Source organism: Emys orbicularis, chromosome 11 (genome assembly GCF_028017835.1).
Source record: "Emys orbicularis isolate rEmyOrb1 chromosome 11, rEmyOrb1.hap1, whole genome shotgun sequence".
NCBI lineage: Eukaryota > Metazoa > Chordata > Testudines > Emydidae > Emys > Emys orbicularis.
Window position 1 is genome coordinate 6,581,229 of NC_088693.1, and position 21,976 is coordinate 6,603,204.

The following is a 21,976-nucleotide window of genomic DNA, read 5'->3' on the forward strand; positions in this document are numbered from 1 at the left end:
GAAATAGTTTTCAACTCTGCATGACTTGCAAGTCTGTTATTGACATGAAGGGTTATGCAATAGCAATGCCTTTTGTAGTTGAGAATCATTATTTCTTGCTGAAATCACTTGCCTCCCTCATTTTTCTTTCATTTTCTGTTCTTTCAAGTCTCCTGCTTAGGAATTTTCTACAAAAAGCAGAAATCAATATCAATTACAGTGCTGAATTATTGAGAAAACTATTTCCTTAGTGATCAGTAATAATTTGAATTACCAAACTCATGGTTTTATTACATTTAGCGAGGCCTTTAATCCCTTAAATTTGCTGAAAAAAGCTTCCATTAGACTGCATTGTCTTCAGCATTAGGCTGAAATGCTAGAGTAATTCAAATGCAAATGGAAGAAAAAAAGTCTTGGTGAATTTTGACCCTCATGGGCCAGATCCTGAGCTAATGTAAACTGGCACACCACCATTGAGGTGAATGATGCTACACTGGTTTACACCATTTGAGAATATGGTCTGTAGTGCCCACGGAAAGAAATTCTTTGGAAAGTTTGGACTAATTAAACTTCTTTATACTGCACTGGGGCAACAGCTTTTCTTAACTCAAAATACCTCCCAGCATCAACAGTGCACCAAGAACTAGAGATTCATAGTAACTGAAGTTGAGAAATTGGAAGAGCTAAAAGATCAAATAGTCCATTCTCCCAAACAGTTGGAGAGTTTCTTCTCTAGGGCATTCTTTTCAGGGGCTTTCTCCATTCCAGTTTTAGGATAGTCTTTGAAGCACAATCTCCATCAGAGTATGTTAGACCTCACCATTAGGCTGTTTCACCTGATATCCAGCCTACGTTTTCCTTTTCTTAAATTGCATTCCTTAACTCCAAGTTATAACCCACCTACCATACCTGTTTTAATCCCCTTGTATGGGGGGGTCGTACATGGTTTAAAAATGTTTCCAGAAATTAATCTTGTTCTTACCACCCCTAGTAGTGGTGGTAAGTGGTGGTAACAAAGTTTTGTTTAAGTCTTTCCTCATGAGTCATTTCCGCACACTCTGCTACTCATTTTTGTTGCTTTCCTCTAAATCCCCTCCCCTCCACACACATATGTCAAAGAATGAAAGCGCCTTGCAAACACAATTAGAGGACTTACATTGTTAAAAAAAATAAAAAAAAATATCGTCTATGATGTTTTTGATCAGTTCTGAAAAAAAATCCAGAAAATGAAGGAAATTTTCAGAAAATAAAATGTTGACAAAGTTTTTCACAAAAATAATTATTTGTGGTTTTTTTTTTAAAGGGTCATTTTACACTAAAAAAATGTTGTTCAAAAATTGTCACCCAATTCTAGCCATGATTCTCTGCTTCAAGCGCCTCCTTATTCCCACTGTCGTAAAGCCTATACGAAATCAATAAATTGATGAAAGCTTGAGGGACAGGATGGTGAAGACTCCTAGCTGGATTTCCAGAAGTGCAGAGGACATCCAAATTCCTCACTCTGAAATTCTATAGGGCCAAGTGCAATGCTCAAGGTGCTAAAGGAGCACACAAGAAAGACTAGCGTTTGCGGAGAAGCTAAATGAATTCTGTGCATCAGCTTCACTGCAGAGGACGTCAGGGGGATTCCCACACCTGAGCCATTCTTTTAGGTGACAAATCTGAGCAACTGTCCCAGACTGAGGTCTCAATTGAGGAAGTTTTGGAAGAAATTGATAAATTAAAAATTGGTAAGTCACCAGGACCAGATGGCATTCACTCAAGAAGTCTGAAGGAACTCAAATGTGAAATTACAGAACTACTAACTGACATATGTAACCTATTGCTTAAATCAGCCTCTGTACCAAATGACTGAAGGATAGCTAATGTAATGCCAATTTTTAAAAAAGATTCCAGAGGCAATCCTAGAAAGTACAGGCCAGTAAACCTAACTTCAGTACCAGACAAAATGGTTGAAACTATAGTAAAGAACAGAATGATCAGAAACATAGATGAACACGATATATTGGGGAAGAGTAAACACTGCTTTTGTAAAGGGAAATCATGCCTCACCAATCTATTAGAATTCTTTGAGGGTGTCAACAAGCATGTGGACAAAGGTGATCCAGTTGATATAGTGCATTTGGACTTTCAGAAAGCCTTTGACAAGGTCCCCCACCAAAGGCTCTTAAGTAAAGTAAGCAGGCATGGAATAAGTGGAAAGATTCTCACATGGATCAGTAACTGGTTAAAAGACAGGAAACAAAGGGTAGGAATAAATGGTTAGTTTTCAGATTAGAGAGAGGAAAATGGTGGGGTCCCCAAGGATCTGTACTGGGACGTGTGCTGTTTAACATATTCATAAATGATGTGGAAAAAACAGTTAACAGTGAGGTGAAAAAAAATTGTGGATGAGAAAAAATTACTCAAGATAGCTAAGAGCAAAACTGCCTGAAAAGAGGTACAAAAGGATCTCACAAAACTGGGTGGTGGGGGGGGGGAACAAAATGGCAAATGAAATGCCAATATGAATAAGTGCAGAGTAATGCATATTGGAAAACATAATCCCATCTATACATACAAAATGATGGGGTCTAAATTAGCTGTTACACTCAAGGAAGATCTTGCAGACATCGTAGATAGTTCTCTGAAAACATCCACTTAATCTGCATTCGGCAGTCAAAAAAACTAAACAGAATGTTAGGAACCATTACGAAAGGGATAGACAGAAAATATCATAATGCCACTATATAATCCATGGTATGTCCACACCTTGAACACTGCCTGCAGTTCCAGTCACCCCATCTTAAAAAACATATATTAGAATTGGAAAAGGTGCAGAGAAGGACAAGAAAAATTATCAAGGGTATGAAACAGCTTCCATATGAGGAGAGATTAAAAAGACTGGGACTGTTCATCTTAGAAAAGAGATTACTAAAGGAGGATATGATAGATGTCTATAAAATCATGAGTTATGTGGAGTAAGTGAATAGGGAAGCATTATTCACTCTTTCACATAACACAAGAAGCAGAGGGCACACGATGAAATTAATATGCATCGGGTTTAAAACAAACAAAAGGACTGTGCATTTGGTGAAGAAGTTCTTCAGTGTGTGAATCTCATTGCCAGGGAATGATGTGAAGGCCAAAAGTATAACTGGGTTAAAAAAAAAAGAGAAAAGGAGAAAGATATGTTCATGGAGGATAGGTCCATCAATGGCCATTAGCCAAGATAGTCAAAGATGCAATTCCATGCTCTGGATGTCCCTAAATATCTGACTAGATGCTGGGACTGGACAATAGGTGATGGATCATTTAATAATTGCCCTGTTTTCTTCATTCCCTCTGAAGCATCTAACGCTTGCCACTGTCAGAAATCAGAATTCTGGGCTAGATGGACCATTGGTTTGACCCAGTATGGCCATTTTTACATTCTTATGAACCATCAGTCTCAGTTGGTGTCTCTTGACACTACCACAATACAAACCTCAACAAAGTCAACCGAAGCTGTAGGTTCTTACCAGTTTTAAGAATCAGACCAATATTTGTTCTATTTATAACAACAACAACAAAAGAAGTGTATTTGTGTATGTAAAATTTCATATACATTTGACTGGGTCCCTCTCCCCACCAGCTGTCATATGTCACTTGTCTTCTTAGATCTTAAACTCTTTAAAGCACGGAACTTGTATTCGTATATGTTTGTACTGCACCTAACAAAATGAGGCCCTGCTCCTGACTGGGGTCTCCAAGTGTGACTGGAATATTAAATATTAATATATAATAATGTAACATCATTTACAAAGAAGCATGGATTTGATTAGGATCTGTTACTAAATGAATCTACTTGCGAACTTCCCCAAAGTAGATCATTCCCCATCTTTCACTGAGTAGAAGAATCCAAGTCTTTTTGTAATCTCTTAGAACACGTACGATGCTGTTCTGAGGTGATGGCTCTAAACAGCAAGGCCTGCGTTTCGGTTATTGCCATGGCTTAAATCACTACTGCAGAATACAGGAATATTTATTATTATTAGGAGTAAGCCAGAAAGCTGCAATGACACCAAGGGACCTCTCAAGAGCTGGCCCATCCATACTTGAGAGCTACCTGCAATCTAAGCATCCATGGCAATAGATTGCTGGTTCACCCCTTTGCTAGTATGAGACCACCAGAACTAACATGAAGGACTCCTTTTTCCTGAACAAAAACCCACGGCGTATCCTGATGGGAATGAAAGAACACACCACCAGCTATGCTGCTCTTATGTCAACTTCCCAAACACCTACATCACCACCAAAGATAAGGGAATGAGAACAGTGGATGAAATCCTGGCCTCACTGAAGTCAATGGCAAAACTACCGTCAACTCCAATGGAGTCAGGATTTTACCCGGTAACGAATATGGACTTTGAGCCAGGATTTAATGAAGGCAGTGACACTGGCAGCTGGCTGGGTGCAGGAGAATTATTAATTAAATGCCAGTGAGCACAAATGTTTCTCTTCCTCTCTGCATCAGGCAATGACAGAAAGGGAAGGGGCTTCTAACCATTTGGCTAGAACATTGGGGTAGCTGATAAATGGAGACCCGGAGGCGCTAAGGACCCACATGTGCATAAGTGCTGCTGTTAAGCCATCTGGTTTCTGCACTCAGGACACGCTGGGAGTGGATCCTTTAAAGAGAAAAGAATCCAAAGTGCAGACAAGAAGCCTTTGATTGCACAACCGTGAGCGATGCCAGTGTAGTACATTCAAATAAGGATGACGGCTCTGGCTGTGCAAACACAACACCGTGCTCTGCACGGTCCTGGAACTTGCTCATCAGGAAGAGCATAATGAAAAGGAACACAGGAAATATTCAAGTGGGGGTGGGAAATGGGAGTATCGTGGTTATAATCAGGAAATAGCTAACCATACACTTGATGAGACAGTAGTTCTAAAAGGCTTTGCATGCACTTTTCAGAGAGTACAGGGCTGCCCCGAGTAGTGGAGAGGGTGAAATACACCTCCCCGTGCCAGCCTGGCCTCTGAACCAGGAGTCCTGCTGGGGAGGATGCTTCTCCCGCATTCAGCACAAGGCAGCACTGGTGAAGGAGGGATCCCCTTTACCTCTCCTCCCTAGAGGGAAGATGCTTTCTAGTCACCTTCCATCTCTGTGCTGGAGGCAGCTGCAATCTGGCTGGACTATGCAGGGATGAGTTAAGGACAGGACCACGTTCTCTCTACTGGGGCCACCAGAGCTACACATGTGCACGGAGAGTGCATGACACAACCATTGAAATAGTTGTAGAGTTGCCACTGCAGCACACACTCCCTCTGAATTCCTCCTTGGGATTCTGCTGCAGCATAATCCTTCCACCATGGAAGGCTGTGCCTTCTGAGTCCCAGATTAGTACATGGGCTGATGAACCTTCCAACTCTGCTTGCCCAGAGACTGGCAATTTCCCTAGAGCATCAGACACACAGAGGAAGTGCCATGATTCAGGCTGGTTAACCATGAGAGGAGTTTTAGGGGAGAAGGAATACAGGTTAGAGAGAGATCGCTACTGATGACAAAACCAGCACAGAGACCGTCTGTTCCCCGAGCTCACACCTGTCTCCAGAGATATAACCCAAAAGACTCAACACACCTCATAATCAATGTCCAGGTGATCTGAATCCCCCTTGGTTCGGAAATGCTGAGTGTGCTTATCCACCGTGAAGTTCACTTGCTTGTTGAAGCGTTCGATGAGAACCGAGTGCCAATGCTGATCATCCAGGAGGCTGCCCAGGCTGACTGATGTATGGCTGGTGCTGAAACGCAGCTTGGCATCTCCTGCGGGGGCAGATGCAAACAGAAGACACTGTAGTGAGCCCTGGACTCTTGAACCGAAGCATTAAGGCTTCTATGTCTATGTGCTAACTAGATGTCTAGAGTCCTGCCCCAAGAGAAACAGGGCCCAGGGTAAACCTGGCTTGGATTCTTCGGGGACAGTCTCTTCTTGGTTTGTTCCAATGTCCTGGTCAGGAATATATGGAGTGGGGTTTTCCCAGATTGTTGCATAAATCGTCATACATGGCAGCACTGGCACAATTGTTGTGTTGCCTGTTACTCAGCTCTGAAGCGCAGTAGAGACCCTAACATTTTAAGAACGCCATCTGGCTTAAACAAAAATCTGCCACCCATTAAAGGAACAGATGTAGTACAACTGTGGGTTTCCACAAACATACAGTCTAATTACTCTTGACATTTTAGTCATCACTTTTTTCCCCCCCCATTTTAGCAACCCTCTCTGGAGAAAACATTTTAGACAGTGTGTTTCTGGAAATATAAACAAGAATAGATATTTAGATGGTGCCAGATTTTGGTCTCCATTGCACTAGAAAAAAAAAGTGGAATAATTCCTTTGATGTCTGCGGAGTAACGCCAGTTGCATAGAAGTGCAACCGAGATCAGAGTCCTACTCCAGTAAGAGAATAATCAGGCCCAGATCTCAATGAGCTAAGTGCTTTTCTGTTTTCTAGCCAGGTTCCTGCCTTAAGATTTCAGAGCTACTGGTCTCTACTGTGCATTCTTTTCTTTTCTATTCATCAGTGGAAATGGAAGGATGCACATTCCAAAATGATTAGTCAAGCTGTGTATAAGATAAAAACCTTGGATCCAAAACCTGCCTCCCCGCACACACACTCACTCACTCACTCACTAAGTGGTAATCAAAATCCAGATTCAAATTTTGTGGCTCATGAAAGCTCTATTTTAGGTTCCAGAGTAAACAGACATGTGATATCTCATAGAAATGCAACCAAATAAATAAAACGATGGTATCACACTCTTATTCCTAAATTAAAAGTTGAACTTTTTCTGAAGGAAGACGAGAAACCAACAGTGTCAGAAAACCCAGCGTTTCGAGCTTCCTTCTGAAATGGATCTTTTGCATGCGTAATGCACTATACGCTTACAGATAATGAATAATAGGAATATAGCATTATCAATGTGACTCTAAAAAAACAAGGAAAAAATATTAGTTGTGTACAAAGCCAACTAATGAGTTTATGTAAAAACAAATGAAGAGCCGTGGAAAATTGTTACTGGCATTTTAAACAAAACACAATTAAGCACAAAGGGAGAAACGAGGAAGGAATTATTAACTGTGTTTGTTTTAATGATTTCAGTTGTTCTAATTGTCGGACGACTTTTGCTAACTCCCACGGACATAAGCTGAGAAGAGAAACAGATGCTGACTCGTTTTACCCTGGCCTTGTATGCACTAGGGAGTTTTACTAAAACTTCCCGCCTTGGCTCTGCAGGATTCAGCTCCACTGGTGATAACAAAAATGGGAGCTGTAGCATACAAGAGGCACCACCAGCCTCTAGCATTTTAAGCACCAATCTCATGTAGATATACTATGAGTAGGGTTACACAATTGGTCCCACCACTGCTACCATCAGTGATCCTGATGGTGGGAAATCTGGGGCAATAGAACCTAAAGTAACCCATATTAACACAATGCCTTTGTCTCCTCTAGTGGTTTTCTGTATGGGAGTGTTAAAGTACAAGCATTAGGGGTTCATGCTTTAAATCAACGGGTCTGCGCTCTGTCCTGTCTGACAACACTTCCAGCAGGGGTCATCATACTAGTCCTGGTCTAGGAGACAGTGCAGGAAGGTTCCTACCTGATAAGAACCACATTGTTTTAATCACAAGTATTAAATTGCACTAAGCCACAACCATGACTCAATGGCTACTGGGTTATTCACTATTATTCCCTGGTTTAAATCAAGTCAACCACTCACATTCCGAGCCACTGAAGTGAAGCCCTGCAAGAGAGTAGTCAGCTGACAGAAGGAACAGATTTTCAAATACTTTCCATATAGATGTCCCAGTGCTGAATTACTCAGGAGTTATGGCTTCTGCTAAAGGAAAGGCCAAGGGTTTGGGATCCCCCCCCCCCCAATACTGTACAGAGAGAGTGTGTTCACTCCAGTGATCTGCCCTGTGGCATATAAAATCCAGCTGTGCAATGCTCTAGTACCTCCTGCCATTGAAGGTATATCTGAAGTATCCACTTGGGAAATGCAAACAGCTTTGTACAAAAGAAGAACTGAGCCAAACCTTCCCTCATCCCTCAAACCCAACTTGACCACACACTGATGGGACTCCATGCCTTTGCACTGCCTGGCTCTAGCCAGGCCCAGAAGCAAAAAGCACCAAAATACTTCAACAGCTGTTCTCATGGCATATTCAGCCCTACAAAGAAATACAAGAAATCTCCCTAGAAAGCTTGTCCTGGTCACCTTTGCAGACCAAACACCTCTGAAGAGCTTTGGAGAAGCACCTACATTTTGGGGAGCTGATTCAAACTCCTGAATCCTTTGGGTACACCAGTTGCTAGTATCAGATGCTTTTCATCTTGAGAAAGAATAGCACAAATCCACACAAGCAGTTCACATTAAGTAACATTATTGCTAGATGAATTAGAACAAAATCAGAGATGGCATCAGAACTTCAACAGTGCCTATGCAGCAAAGCAGCCCTAAAGCCATTTTAACTTCTATAAGGATATCCTTAAGAGATGCAGAGTCACTTTAGTGGCTCCTAATCCAAACCTCCACACTCTCAGTGTGAGGGAGTGTGTCTCTTGAGTAAAAGGAGGCGTGGACAAGGCTTCCCTAATCTCCAGCAATCCTTGACTGCCAGAACATCTCCTTGGGGTCCTGGGCAGCAAACATAAGCTACAGCAGCGCTGAGGTTGCTGTAATTTGCACTAGGAGTTCAGATTGGAAACAGGACTCAGAGACCACAAAGGTGTCTTAAAATCACCTTAAATAAAGAAAAGCATCGAAGCCTGCACATATTTGATTGAAAGCTATCAAAGCAGGGCGGTGGGATGGAGTTTTCCCCTGCAACAGTCTGATGTTTTACCGGGGGGGGGTGCTACTGATCTGAAGCTGTTTTGATGCAGGTGAATTCTGCTTTCCAGCACATGCCAACATTTTCCCTTAGGTTTCTTTTCCTTTGTCTGAATGTATAGCAATGACAACACGGAGGCTAACATGTCTCCTCCAAAACAGGGGTTCTGTTACAGGGAAAGGAAGACCTGTTTTCAGCCTGAATGGAAACTACCCAGCCTAGACTTATTGCTTGAGAGCAGCCACAGACGCTGTGAGCCGAATGCTAACTACGACTGGATGGCTACCTGCAGAGCTTGGACAGATCCCTGCTCTGAAATGATGAACTTAAAAAGGAATCATTCTCTAAGCAGAGAGAGGAAATTGTAGTTGAGATTGCAACTGAATGCCCTGAGGCCTGATGTAGATTAAACAGGCAACAACATTTGCAGCTAGAAAAATAAAGGTAGCGCAGTCAGATAAATAGGGCACTGACCTAGTCCTCAGGAGACGTGGGTTCTATTTTTGGCTCTGCCACTGACCTGCTGTGTGACTTCAGGCAAGTCACTTCACTTCTCTATTTCCCTTCCCACCCTTTGTTTTGTCTCTTCAGACTGCAAAATGTTCGGGGCAGGTACTGTCTTTTACTCTGTGTATGTACAGCACCTAGCACAATGGGACCTGATCTCAGCCGGGGCATCTCAATGCTGCTGAAATACAAAATCATGAAAGTAAATGGAAAACAAATCTCATGTGAATGAATAAAAAATGTCAGCTCCTACCCAGGTTAATGTGCAAGGAGAGTTTCCCTTTCTGCAGCTCCAGTGTAATGTAGTCTCCGCGCTGTCCCTCTCCGTGGAATAAGACTCCATCCCCCTGCATGCTCTTGAACTTCAGGGAAACCACGTCTTTGAAGGTGCTCATCATTTTCTGATTGAATCTGTACAGGAGGGAACTTCTGCCATCGAAATCTGCTATGTCCGATTCTAAGGGGGAACAGAAGGAAGATGACAACATAAAGAGGAGTCCTTGTGGCACCTTAGAGACTAACAAATTTATTTGGGCATAAGCTTTCATGGGCTAGAACCCACTTCATCAGATATATGAAGTAAAAGGTACAGGAGCAGGTATAAATACATGAAAGGATGGGGGTTGCTTTACCAAGTGTTAGGTCAGTCTAACGAGATAAAACAATTAACAGCAGGATACCAAGGGAGGAAAAATAACTTTTGAAGTGGTAAGAGAGTGGCTACTCTGAAACCAACCATTACAGACAGTTGACACGAAGGTGTGAGTAACAGTAGGGAGAAATTAGTATTGGGGAAATTAAGTTTAGGGTGGCTTATCGTTAAAGTCTCTCTTGATTTCACGGGAGTTGGGGGCGCCCAGAACATAGGAAATACAGAAACCACCATACCATGCCACACCTAATCCACTATCCCTTTCCATCAGCTTCTCTTATTTAGGCCATCATCCCTATGTAATTCCTCCCCCCCCCCCCCCCCCCCCGGCCTCTTTTCATGATTCACAGCCCTTTTGTTATGTTAAGATTCCTTCATCTGCCTGCTTTTTCATCATAGCAGACACACCACCACCACCAAAGCCATGCCCTGCCCTGTCCATTATTTACCTCCCAAGGACGTTCAGAACAGCTAGCCACTGCTTCAAATGCAGCCACTGCCCCAGCTGCTGTTCCAGTTTTTCCTATGTTACGAAAGATCCTGTGAAGCTGTATCTACACCCTAGATATGTCTCCCTCCACTTTTGTATCCAAATAAATGTAATCTTACCTCAAATAAATATCCCTCCCACCTAGGGGTATCTACATGATGATGATGATTTTACCAAGCATGCCTCTGAATGCTAATAGCCTTGGCTGGAGGTATCATTCCAATGCTAGGTCAGAACGCTTTTAAAGGGGTAAGGCATCTATAATTCTCAGAACCCATCTTAGCATCCACTCTACTCTCTGTTAACAGGCCACATGGGCAGATTAACTGAGCTGTCTCAAACATATCCTTTTGGAGCCACGTCACCACAGCTCGGCAGCAGGGACAGCTCTGCTTGTTCTTCTTTAGGCAAGATAAATTGGAGTGTGGGGCAACTTCAGACCAAGCTTTTAAGGAGTCCGTCTTTAAAAATGATGACAAGACTAGCAAAGGAGCCAATGATTTGTTGTCATGCACCCTGACACCAGTGACTTCTAGATGTCAGCATGATAGCATGTATACATGTTTGATATAACACTGATATCCGGCTAAATGTTTCCAATTGCAGTAATAATCAGAAAAAACATGGGCTTGAGACAACTGAGCAGATACCTCAGAAACATGGTATTTAGTACATCTATAGCACCATAACTCTCTGTAAAGTCCCATGTGAAGTTAAGGACCAAAAGGAAGCACTGGAAACCTTGTAAGAAACAGGAATGCTGTGGTTGCCTCCAGAGTGCATCCCCTTGTGGCCCCCCATGGCCCTGCGGTGCACTGACCTCAGTGCCCACTCGGGTTCTTCCAGTCAATTACCCAAACCAGATTACTTCATGTGGTCTGGTTTATTAACTTTATTTAGTGAGTACAAACCACTCTTTAGTCTCTAAAGTTCTCACCCACTCTGGGCTCGTATAAGAGTCCCAGGAAAGTTTCCTTCCCCCTGTTCAGGAAGCCCCAGTCCCCCTCCTAGAGCTGGGTAATTCAGGCAGCTATTAAAGCCCTTCGGAGCACAGGGGTCCCCTGCTTTCCTCCTGGGAGCTGGGTTGTAGTTTAGGTCACCAGCAGGGCCACAAACAGCTACTGCCCCAGCTGACCCTTTTTCTCCAATTAATCCTTTCAGTCTCAGACTGGGAGGCCTTAGCAGGCAGACCTTCTCCATCTGGAGTCTCCACTGCTATGAGGGAGGAGACAGCATATATGCTGGTCCCCTTCCCAGATCTCAAACCAATTGGCTGGGAGAGAGGGAGTTTTGCCCCGCCCACTCTGTAAGGCTCCTGATCCCAGCCCTTAAAGAAACAATAACAGGTTCTCCTCTGCCCCTCCTCCCCCCCATCCCTCTGCAAACACTTCTTATTCCCATGACTGCTTCATTTCTACCAATATCTCCTATTGCTTAGGTCCTTGTGTCCATAAGACCTCCCAAAATCTTAAAGGGCCATGACTACAGGATAGGGGTGGGCTGGCCCCTAGGTCCTACAGCCCTTAAGGGGACTAAGCCTGTCACAGAAATCTACTGTATATTCAATTTCTGATGCATTTTGCAACGTAGAGCACCAAATTCTGCTCTTATTTATGCCCCTGTAACCCACTAAATCAGGAGCACTGCAGAAGCCCAAGTCAGAACAGGACTTGGCACCAGACGTTAATAAAAGATATCCAGATAAACATCCAATCTTCTAGATATTTATCCCAACTGAACCAAACACCTAAACCTTATCAGGTTCATGCATCAGTAGACATTTTCAGTTTTCCACTAGGCAACAGCATTACACATGCTTTTCGGAACCAGCCACCTTCTTCTTCTTAGAGTATGCGCAATGTGCCTCAGGCAGCACATGACGAGGATCACCGAGTCGGATCATTAGCTTCCCTGGCTTGGGCCGGGTACTGATGGGGAGTGTGACGAAAACACTGATCCATGCCCCGCACTGACAGTATCATGAAAAAGCTGTTATTGCAGAACTCTGCCTCTCTGTGGGGAACAAAAATCCCTGAATGAAACAAGAATATGACATATAAATGCTAACACTCTGACATCCAAAAGTCATTACTAGCAGTTTGCATGACAACAAATCATCGGCTTCTATTTAAACATAGAAAGATCCATCTCAGGTCAAATACAGACACTTCACAGCACCTGAAAAATACCCCTCTAAAGATGATGCCTTCAGTTTTTCTGTTGGATACAAGGTATGTATAGAATCAATTTCTAGTAAAAGGTCAAAGATCATGAATTTTAAAAGGCTCAGAAGAAATACAAGAAATCTTTAGATCTAGTCTAGCCAAAACACTATGTAGAGAATAATTCTTCACTTCCCTCTAAGGAATAGACTAAATATCAGGTCTTTTATCTCTCTAAATTTTCAGATTCCTCCATCACCCCCATAAAATACTGACGGAAATTAGCACAGTATGATGGACTGATTAAAATAAAAGCAGTTCTTTTTTCCCTTTCGGACAGTGCCAGATTCCAAAACCATGCACAATATAGAAGATTTTCCATGTGTTTAAATATATATGAACATAGTGACTGTCAAAAAGGTTGAACCAAAAATTAAATTTTCCAATTTTTTTTGGCAAATTGAAAGAAAAAAAAAGTTTTGTTCAAGACATTTTGTTCCACTCAAAATAAAATGTTTTGTATTGATTTTGGGGGGGGGGGTTCATTTTTTTTTTAAAGGAAAATTTTCTTTAATTTCAAAAAGTATTCAAATAAAAAAGTAAACACTTCATTTCAAAAGTGCTGAAACAAAACTTCGAGCTTTTAGGATTTTTTTCCCCACTGAAATTATTTGGTGAAATTGAAATGATTTCACAAAATATTTTGGTGATGCTGAATCTGCATTTTTCCACCAACAAAAAAAAAATGTTGAAAAGTTTCACTCAGCTCTAATCAGGATACTTCTCCATACTGTCCAGATCTCAGAGTCATCAGAACTGGGTTAAAAATCTCCCAGGAAGTAGCATTTTTTCAAACAAAAATCCTATTTTTTCTTGCTTCTGGCTGGGTTGGAAATAATGCCTTTCCTAGGGTAGCCATTCCTAGGTTATTGTAGGTATTTCTGCTTCCGACACAGGAGCAACGTGAAAATAGAAAAAGGTTACCAAGTTTTGCTGAAGTTCAGTTCAGGTTCTGGGTTTAAGGGTTGAGTCTGGGTTTTGTTAGCACAGGAGTTTCTTTTAAAACTCTCGATTTTTTGGAAACACATTAATTTGAGGAAGGGTTTATTGGCCACCAGGTTAACTCGAGCAGTTAAGGGTTACATTGTGCCTGCATCTGGGCAGCTGCAGTAGAAAAGGAAGAGGTACAGGGAGTCCACTGCACAGGAAGCAGAAATGATTTGTCCGCCAGCAGACTACTGCATGAAGAGAGATGTTGGCCAGTGGTGGCAGCCATGCCAACCAGCCCAGAGGAAACATAAGGGGGCAAGGAGAATGTGTGGTCCTCTTCCATGAAGAAAAGAGCACCAAGACAGCTGCACTGGGGGGAGAGTGTACATGCGACACCATTTTAAAGAAGCTTCCCCTAGCTCTGAAAACAGTATGCAATACGCAAGCATAAATAACAAGCTTTACCCCCATTTCACTCTTATCATTCAGAGTCTGGAGAGGCATCTTCAAGACATCTGCAGTTGCAAGGGGAGGAGGCGGGGGATAGGGGGAATGCACAATCTCATCCCTCCCCCAGTGCCTCCACAAAAGAAAGACACCTTTATTTTACAGCCCATGGGAGTCCTACTGGCAGAGCAAAGATGCTCCGAATGGATATATCTCTGAACTGGCCTTGCTAGCCCCACTCCTGCTGCCATTGTGTGGGAACCAAACTCCACAGCAGATAAGGGAGTGTAGGAAGCATGTGCCTCTGTCTCTATACACCTTGCCGTTTCACTGCCCGCAGTCTAGGGAGTGAATCTGACCGTCCACCTCCACAGCCTAGTGCTTGAACAGCATGCTTCGTCTCCGTCGCCAGGGCGTGGTGTCTCTTAAGAAGCAATAATTCGGCCATTAGTCTTACGCTAGCAGTGATGAAAACTTTAGTGACCTCACCTCCACCCCTGGGGGCTCTCTACGGTGCATTCCTTTTATCTCATGGCATGAAAAACATGTGTTTTAGAAGGAAAGAAAAATAAAAAAGGTCCAGCCAAGAGCTTGTAATTTTTAAAAACACAGTATCACATTGTATTCCCAGGAGCGCTGCCCATGGAAGATGAGAAATCAGACCCCTGATCTGCAAAGATGAAGAGCTGTAACTCCCCAAAAGAAGGAGATTCTCACATCCCATTGCATGATCGCCCACAGTTTCCCAGCCTGTTAGCAGAATTTACACCCGATCCTGCTGATGCCTTTTGGGCCATTACTCAGTTGTAGAATATGAACAGCATTTTCAATGTAGCCATAAATCTCCTCCTCTAGAAAAGGGTGGATCAGCAGGATTTTTCCTGCGTTTAGCTAACAAGACTTTTCCAAAGTATTAAGATACCCCTGTTTCCCTCACAATATCCAAAACAATCAACTTGCCATTTGTCTGCACATGTCCTCTGCTATAACATTGGCTATTTGTTATAATCACTTCACTATTTGGGACTCTGTAGCAAAGGGTCTGAGAGAGTTTGCATTATAACCCCTTTAGGTACAGGATTTCTGTTTAACTCATGACAAATTCTTTCTAGGCTGCACTTTTGGGTATAAATTCTCTTAGCTGCATGATTTTATTTTTATATTTAAGGTTATAGGAGGGGGAGTCTGGTTATTTCAGGTGGGGGGGGGGAATCATTTTGCATTTGAAACTTTCTTTTTCTCCCCCTCTCTGTGCTGCTTTTAAGAGAAGAAACAAACAACCTCCATGTGGTATTGCTGAATTCTGCCTGATTTTACAGCCTATGAACCCTCTGTTACATGTCAAGGCAGTTACTGTATGAGTAGGGCCCTACCAAATTCATGGTCCATTATGGTCAATTTCCCGGCCATGGGATTTGAAAATTGGTAAATTTGACGTTTTCCGATGTTTACATCTGAAATTTCACAGTGTTGTAACCGTGGGGGTCCTGACCCAAAAGGGAATTGGGGGGCGGTCACAAGCCTGTTGTAGAGGGGTCATGGGATTGCCACCCTCACTTCTGTGCAATCTTCAGAACTGGACTCTGAAGGCAGCAACCGCAGAGCTTCCTGCAGCCGCAGGACATTCCCGGAGGTGGGTCTGATCTCCCCCACCACCACCCAGAGTAGCTGTGCAGGAGATAGACAAGCCCCTCCCTCCCCAGCCCAGCTGGAGCGAGAAGACCCCTTTGCCAGGGCACTCCGAGGAACAAGGGGACATCGGATTTCACAGGGAAGGGCTTATTTCACAGTCCGTAACACTTTTTTCACAGCAGTGAAATTGGTAGGGCCCTATATATGAGTAGAAGATGGGTAAGCACGTTTGTGTATACTGACATAGCTTCATTGCTTTAGATATCATATTTCAGATACAGGAAACCCATCTTAAGAGACTATTCAAGGGCCCAGCAGAAATGTGTTACCCAGCCAGGGCCGCCCAGAGGATTCAGAGGGCCTGGGGCAAAGCAATTTCGGGGGCCCCTTCCATAAAAAAAAGTTGCAATACTATATTCTTGTGGGGGCCCCTGTGGGGCCCAGGGCAAATTGCTGCCCCCCCCCCCCCGGGCGGCCCAGTGCCCAGCAGGGACGATATTTTTAAAAAGGATGAAAACCAACCATATTAGGATTCTTGAATGTATTTTAGAGCTTGTGTACACTTGTGGAAGCACACAGTGTAATGTAGCTACACGCTACAGTGAAAGACACGCTGTATCCATCCTCACTGCAGTGTGTAGTTACACCCAACAGTGAAAGGCTCCGGCAGGGGGGAGGCAGGAGCATTTCCCCACTGCCTCCCCTGCCCCTCGCCAGAGCCATTGTTTGCTGCTGGAGTCTTTCCGTGTGGCGGACAAAAGCTACAGCAGCAGCACCCAGCACGGCTAAAAACAGTCATGGAGATGTGGGAGGCATTGCCTGAGCACGTACAGAGGGTACATAACCTAGGATTCAGGTGTGTAAGGCACTTCACTCAAAGTAGTGCCTCCCGTCTACACTGCTATTTATACTTTTCCTTGCTGAGCGTGCAGTCTCTGTACACTGTAGACCTACCCTTAAAATGTCTATTAAAAACAAGGGTTTTCTTGTGAGAGGTAGGGCTGCCTGTTCAGGTTTCACCGTAATAATTTTTATGATTACATAATAAAACTAACACAGGTATAGTGTTCATCCTTTAAAAGCCAGCATTTCCCAGCATCGTGTCTCAAAGCCTTAGTGGGATGGGTCTCAGGACAGTGTTAACAAATGTTGCCATACAATGTGTTTCAGCCCTAAAGCACTTCAGTAGGATTGATCTGTTGTTTTTGGCACTGGCAGCGTGCTTGATGTTCTAGAAGTCCTAGCTGCTCCCACAGTGGTCACTATCAAATGCCGACATTCCCAACAGCTGAGCGCAGTGAGCCACTGGCTGGGGGGGACTTTGACCGTAACAGGACTTGACTTGGAAAGTCATTTAGCAGTACCGAGAAGAGAAATCGACGTTGCTGCTCTCCAGTGCAAGCAGGAACATAAGAATGGCCATACTGGGTCAGACCAAAGGTCCATCTAGCCCAGCATCCTATCTTCTGATAGTGGTCAATGCCAGATACTCCAAAGGGAATGAACAGAGCAGGTAATCATCAAGTGATCCATCCCCTGTCCCCCATTCCCAACTTCTGGCAAACAGAGACTAGGGAGACCATCCCTGCTCATCCTGGCTAATAGCCATGGATGGACCTATCCTCCATGAATTTCTCTAGTTCTTTTTTGAACCCTGCTATGGTCTTGGCATTCACAACATTATCTGGCAACGAATTCCAGACATTGTATGAAGAAATACTTCCTTTTGTTTGTTTTAAACCTGATGCCTATTAATTTCATTTGGTGACTCCCTAGTTCTTGTGTTATGAGCAGGAGTAAATAACACTTTTTTTTTTTTAATGGAGATATACCTATCTCATAGAACTGGAAGGGACCCCGAAAGGTCATCGAGTCCAGCCCCCTGCCATCACTAGCAGGACCAAGTACTGATTTTGCCCCAGATCCCTAAGTGGCCCCCTCAAGGATTGAACTCACACTTTTTCCACACCAGTCATGATTTTATAGACCTCTATCATATTCCTCCCCCCGCAGTCTTCTCTTTTTCAAGCTGAAAAGTTCCAGTCTTATTAATCTCTCCTCATGTGGAAGCTGTTCCATACCCCTAACCAATTTTGTGGCCCTTTTCTGAACCTTTTCCAATTCCAATGTATCTTTTTTGAGATGGGGCAACCAGATCTGCACACAATATTCAAGATGTGGGCATACCAGGCATTTATATATACCCTACATGCTGGCAGAAGAAAGGTTAAACGCTAGGCCCATCATCTATAGCATTGCAAAATTGCCTAAAGAGCTGGAAGTCTCAAGCCACTTGTGCAGCTGCTCTCTTTCTCTCAAAAATGCAGGGTTAAAAAGGAGCAGATGTGAGCAGAGGATGTCTGAGGAAACGCAGGGCTCTTGTGCACTTGTCCGCATGCCAATGAGGAGATTAGCGGCATACTCCCCTCTTTGGCTGCACGGCAGTCACACAGCCATGGGTCCATTAATGCAGGACCAGGTTCCCCGGTATTTCTGGGCCAGCTGATCACTCTTTATCGTCTGCTTATGAACCCGAAACAAAGCCCACTGAAGTCAACAGGAATTTTTCCACTGACTTAAACAGACTTTGGATCAGACACTCTGAGAATCCTTTACGCCACTCCGGCAGCGTCAACGGGACTTAGTGGAGCTGAGAATCAGGCCCTTACAATCACTTTTACATGCCACAGAGGCGTAAAGGCGCTTTGGTGAGGGAGAATTAGGCCCCAGGTGAGCAACACACTAGACCAGAGGTTCCCAAACTGCAGGGAACATCCCCCCAGGGGAAGCAACAAAGTCATCAAGTGAAGGCAGAGGGGAAAAGAGGCGCTTCCCAGTCAGGCACCCCCTGCAGGCGCCTCCCAGCAGCGGCGCTGGGCGGCTTCTGCCATCACCTGCCTGGACATTTTGCCCTAGCTTAGGGAGGTGGCTTTGCTAAGTTTGGTTCAGGCAGGCAGCAGCAGGGGAGCCAGATTTGGTGGGGAGCGGTCACTGTAGCCTCACCTGTCGGGAAGCAGCAGCGCAGAGGAGGCGGAGCCACCCGGTCTCGCTGGGCCGGGCAGGTAAGAGACAGGGCCCGCTGGGTACTTGGTACCCGCTCCTGACAGAGGTGGTGTGGGGGAGGGGTAAGAGCAGGCCCGCTGACGGGGGGGGGGAGGGGGCGCAATTGCCATGGGGCCCCCAGCCACCGCCGCTGCTGAGGTAGCGGCGATGGTGGTCGGGAGCCCCGGGCCCTTTTAAATCGCCCGGGCGGGCCGCAGGGCTCCTAGGCGTGCGGGGGATGGTACCGGCATCGGCGTCACTTCCACCCCAGGCCCGCACACCCCTAGGGATGGCCCCTGGCCCTGGGGCCTGGAATTGCCATCAGCGGGCCTGGGTAAGAGTGAACCAGGGGAACCCCTGCCTCCCCACCTTCCATAGGCACCCTGTACCCCCGACCCCACCTCACACAGGCACCCTGTATTTCCCAGACATCCAGCACCTCCCATCCCCTGCACTGGAATTCCCCCCCCAGTTTAGCTGGCTGGGCTATCCATCTCCATTGGCGATGGAGGGCGGGGAGTGGCGCACATCAGAGCTAGGTTATCTTTCACAGAGTCTCACTCTCCTTCCTCCAGGAGCCAGGTTATGGTTCAGGTCAGCTGTAGCCTTCAGTCAGCTTTTCTCCCACCAGGCCCTTTTCCATTCACTTCTTTCACCTGTCAGCTTGGAGAGGTTCACAGGAGCCAGCTCCTCTCCTGCTAGGGTCTTAGAGAGCCCTTCGGTCTAGGGCCCTTGTCTGTAACTGTGCCCTGATGGCCTTTTATGAGGCCCAGGTTATACAATTATCTGACTAGTTGCGCTCATTCCCTTTAAATTACCTCCTCACAGGTAGCCTGGGCCCAGACTCCTCTTAAAGGGGCCAGCAACCTCATACCAGACAGGTAAACTGAGGCAAAGAAGTCAAATGACTTTTCCAACACCACAGGAATGGCGATCAGAAGCAGTACTTTAAAATCGGTGGTTCTGGCTTGCGCTCAGAAGTCTAGCTCACATATTTATCCTCCTCACTCACACACGACTGGTTTGATTGACTCTGTAAACTGTTATAGATTAAACGTCAGTTAACTTGCATGTCAAACGGGGCACACCAGGGAAAGTCATTGACTGTCCTGCCCTAAGGTAGTTTGTATTTCTTCAATCGATTCAGAGAGTGTAGTTATCATGGGTGATTGCAAGTTCAAAATATAATTTTTAAGAGGATCTTTGCCTTTATTTATCCTGAAAGTTTGATAGCAGGTCACTTGCTTCCCTCCCTTCCTTAATCCTCTGTCTCTAACTCTCCCTCCTGGACTGGAGTAATACAGTGCATATTACAAAGAATTCCCCCTCGGTGACCCCTTACGTGAGAGAATAAACCAGGAGTATTTTGCACATCCAAGAAAGGCCAGATGAGTGGCCTCTAATTTTGACAATATAGGAGTCCTGCTTTCATACAAGAGGCAGGTCAGCATTGTCTTGAAACATAAGGGGAAAACTATTTTTTTTTTTTTTTTTTGGCCATTGGAAGATTAGTGACAAGCTGCACAATTCAGATGCATGGAGAAAAAGTGGATTCAATTTCAAATTATAAAATCATAAGGTGAAATCCTGGCCCTGTTTAAGTCAATGGAAAAATTCCCAGTGACGTCAACAGGAGCAGCATTTAAAGGTCATCTCGAGCTGCCTCCACCTTCCTCAGTGTCCCCTACAGTTTATTGTTAGTGCACTGGGCCACTGATTTTAATAGTGAGACTTCCACACCTTCATTCGGGAGGCTATTCCATGGCATAACCCATCTCACTGCAGACGTCGATGCCAAACCTGCAGCCGCAACAGACACCGCACCCCTCCAGGGAGAGGGTGACCTGCTAGTGCAGGGGTGGGCAAACTTTTTGGCCTGAGGGCCGCATCAGGTTTCAGAAATTGTATGGAGGGCTGGTTAGGGGAGGCTGTGCCTCCCCAAACAGCCAGGCGTGGCCCGGCCCCTGCCCCCTATCTGACCCCCCCCCCGCGCTTCTCGCCCCCTGACAGCCCCCGCCCCCCGGGACCCCTGCCCCACCCCCCCGTTCCCCGATTCCACCCCCCCACTCCCATCCACTGCCCCGCTCCCTGTCCCCTGACTGCCCCTGGAACCCCTGCCCCTGACTGCCCCCCACCGCCCCATCCAACCCCCCCCCCCCTCCTTCCTGACTGCTCCCCCGGGATCCCTGCCCCCATTCAACCCCCCTGTTCGCCGCCCTCTGACCGCCCCGACCCCTATCCACACCCCCGCCCCCCGACCAGCCCCCCGAACTCCCCTGCCCTCTCTCCAACCTCTTGTGCGACTGACCCTCCACTCCACACATGTTTGTGACTTAGGAGTTTGTGGGGAGAGGGTGAGAAAAAAAGGTCAGCGTGGTGGGTCAGGGTCCCTCCTGAGTCCTCACCAGACCACGATTTGGGTGGCTTATGGGGCCCTTCCAGTGTTTGTGGTCCACAAGGGAATCTCCAAACAGAAAACAAACCAACAAAAGGGGTCTTTTCCCTCTCCCCCACCTCTGGGAGACTGACAATCAAAGTCAAAGAAAAAGGTGGTCAGTCTCTTAGGCAGTCTTTTGGTCAGTCCTTTGGCTTATCTGTCAGTTCTAGTGTCCTCCCTCATGGTTCAGATCTGCCTCCAGCCCCTCCTTTTGGTCACCGTTTCTTTACGCCTGGCCATATAGTATCAGAGGCGGCAGGGTCTGCAACGGTCTCTCTCCTCATCGATCTGTCCCTGTAGCCATCAGTCTCCAAGATAGAGCCGTCTTCCCTCTAGTCACCATGCTTATAAAAGGTCAGGCTTTCCCTTTTTAAGCTGCCTCCCTCCAGCCAGGGAAAGCCTTACAAGTGTGTCTGGTTAGTGCTGCCTGAGTCCATAAGGGCTTGTTAGTCTCCTCTCTACCAGAACGAGGGTGTGTCCCCTCACAGTCACACATTGGTTCTTGTGCCTTCCTATCAGAGGTGCTGATCCAGTGGCTTTACTGGGGGAGGGGGGAGGGAGAGAAAGACCCAGATTTTCTGAAGCCGGCCCTGATAGTCATCCTAAACTTTCCTTGTCATAACTTCCTCCCACTAGGCCTAGTTAGACCCCAATGTAGCACCTTAAATAGTTCCTCCAACCTCAGTATTTCAAATACTTGTAGATTACCAGGCTGTTCCACCTCCAATCTCACCTTCCCCCATTCATGCGCGGACACGTCGAGTCATCTCT

General features: G+C 45.3%; 1 protein-coding gene across 1 annotated transcript in view; it reads right to left on the reverse strand.

Annotated features, from left to right (window-relative positions):
- The window catches only part of CNTNAP5 (contactin associated protein family member 5), a 433,878-nt gene that overhangs the window by 207,135 nt on the left and 204,767 nt on the right, over positions 1-21,976 (reverse strand). Inside the window, exons 5-6 of the mRNA XM_065413114.1 lie at positions 9,607-9,810; positions 5,586-5,770 (exon numbers count right to left, since the gene is read on the reverse strand). Coding sequence (XP_065269186.1) covers positions 5,586-5,770; positions 9,607-9,810 — 389 coding nt within the window. The remainder of the gene's footprint in view (positions 1-5,585; positions 5,771-9,606; positions 9,811-21,976) is intronic.